Below are 2,045 nucleotides of genomic sequence, written 5' to 3' on the forward strand. Positions count from 1 at the left end.
CAACCACGCCCCTCGCTCCACTCGTCGTCCGCCCCGTCCGGGGGAGAGGAGGGAGGGGAGAACCGCACGGTGAACCATGGAGGGAGACGGGGTAGGAGTCGTCTGCCTCCTGCCCGGCACTCGGCTCCATGGACATGCTGCCGTCCACGTGCTCCTGGACGGGCCAATCGTCCTCGTCGGCCGCAGCAGGGTCGCGCTGCTTTGTGATTTGACAATCATTTCAAATCACGATTTTGATTTAAAATGGTTTAATCATTCAGCCCTAGTAAGCACTGATGAACTGCTCTTATTTCCTCTGCCCTCTCCAGCTCCGATGGGTCACACCTCAGCCAGCGTGATCCCCCTGATCAAGGTGGGCCGGGGGATGTACAATGTGATGCACAAAGACTCAGGAGTCACTCGTTTCCTGGTCTGTCAGATTTACACTGTGGAGGGCAGCAAGTACGTCAAGATCCGCTCTCCATTCCAGGTACTGCACTGATGAACGCATACATATTCCCTCAGTTTCATACTTATTATGTTTATCTCATCTGTAATAACTTCCCTGTTAACTCCATCATTGAAAATAACTGATTATAAGCAGCAGTCCCAGCCGAGGTTGAACTTTATGTATTAAAATAGCCTAGGATTTAAATTGAAATACAAGAACATACATCTCCAAAGCCTCATTTTTTCTCTCCTCTTTACGCAGATCATCAATCATTTCTCAATCCCATTCAACGTTTTTGAGGGATCAACATGTCTGGGTAAAGCTCTCCCTACTGAAGAGTTCTGTGTGCCTTTGGACTCGTATAGGTGAGAGCAAACACTTCTCTTTCCCTCTGTCTCTCCTTATCCCACTCTCACTATCGTAGTACACACTCCCTCACCCACATCTGCTCTCTGCTGCCTCTCAGGTCTGAGCTGAGCCTTCGGCCGATAACAGAGGAGGACACTGATGATCAGGAGGAGCAGTACGAGTGCTCAGAGGGTTTCAGCTACGAAGACTTCCATGCTCATGAGCCCGACACACGCCTGCAGCAGACCTGCCGTCGGCGTGGAGATCAGGGTGGTGTTCTGATGGTCAACATGGTGCCATCGAGAGACGCTGTGACATTCAAACACACTGGAGATGTTGGGGAGAACTTCGATGTTCCCTTTGTGCTTCATCTGTGGCCTTCCATCCTGCTGCGCAACCTGCTGCCTTACCCCATCTCTTACAAACTGAAGGTATGATGTGTCTGGTAGTGACCTCTCCAGTGGGCCATTGGCGATGGAAAAGGACTATATGGCTTGTATGTTTTAGCACAGTCCAACATTTTACAAACTATACAGATTTTATGTATTGGTATTAATGCAAGTATAGTATACAAATGTTGGATGTTCGATCCAAGGCCGGGTCATTTTATATTAAGTATCTGCTGATATCGAGCCCCGACTTCTATTTTCCTCATCATACACATCAATTATTGTCCAATATACTCTGTACAGTCTATGCTTGACAACTGAGTAACTCTGCATTCCATTTCAAACGTATGCATCAATGAATGCACCAACAAGGAAGTCCTTATAAACTGCTTGCAATTGCATTGATCCATGGTGGTTAGAAAACCCTAAAAGTCTGAAAACAGGCAATGCTTTCAAAAATGAATGGTAGTAATGTGTCCACACTTTGAAAGCAAGATTTGTAAATGTAATACAAAGGCTACATATGATTAAAATATATATAGTTAATATTTATCTTCAGATTTGTCTACCTACCATCATGTGTTGTTTACAGACTCAAAACAGAATGAATGCTGAGCTTTTTGGCCTATGATCTTACTAAAGTCCGTTACCTCAGATTCACTGTTGAACTCAGTGTTGTTTTCTGCCTGCTGCTCAACAGGACAGTGGTGTCTCTGCCCCTGAGGCCACTCTGAACCAGGGCCACTCTGCCCAGCTTCACACTGCGGTCATCAACCAATCAAGTCTCGATCTGTGCCTACTGAACTACTTGGATCAGGACTGGTCTTCTGAGTACAGGTTGGACTTTGATGTCATTCATTGTTGAAGTTTTTTCCCAT

At 46.2% G+C, this 2,045-nt stretch overlaps 1 protein-coding gene across 1 annotated transcript in view; it reads left to right on the forward strand.

Moving 5' to 3' along the window:
• The window catches only part of LOC104952299 (vacuolar protein sorting-associated protein 13A-like), a 19,276-nt gene extending 17,242 nt beyond the window's left edge, over positions 1–2,034 (forward strand). The window contains exons 12-15 of the mRNA XM_010779095.1: positions 309–469; positions 692–795; positions 897–1,209; positions 1,868–2,034. Coding sequence (XP_010777397.1) covers positions 309–469; positions 692–795; positions 897–1,209; positions 1,868–2,032 — 743 coding nt within the window. The 3' untranslated portion in view covers positions 2,033–2,034. The remainder of the gene's footprint in view (positions 1–308; positions 470–691; positions 796–896; positions 1,210–1,867) is intronic.
• Positions 2,035–2,045: the final 11 nt, after the last annotated feature.

The sequence above is a fragment of the Notothenia coriiceps genome, unplaced genomic scaffold (assembly GCF_000735185.1).
Source record: "Notothenia coriiceps isolate Sejong01 unplaced genomic scaffold, NC01 NC01_scaffold00019799, whole genome shotgun sequence".
In the NCBI taxonomy this organism is placed as follows: domain Eukaryota; kingdom Metazoa; phylum Chordata; class Actinopteri; order Perciformes; family Nototheniidae; genus Notothenia; species Notothenia coriiceps.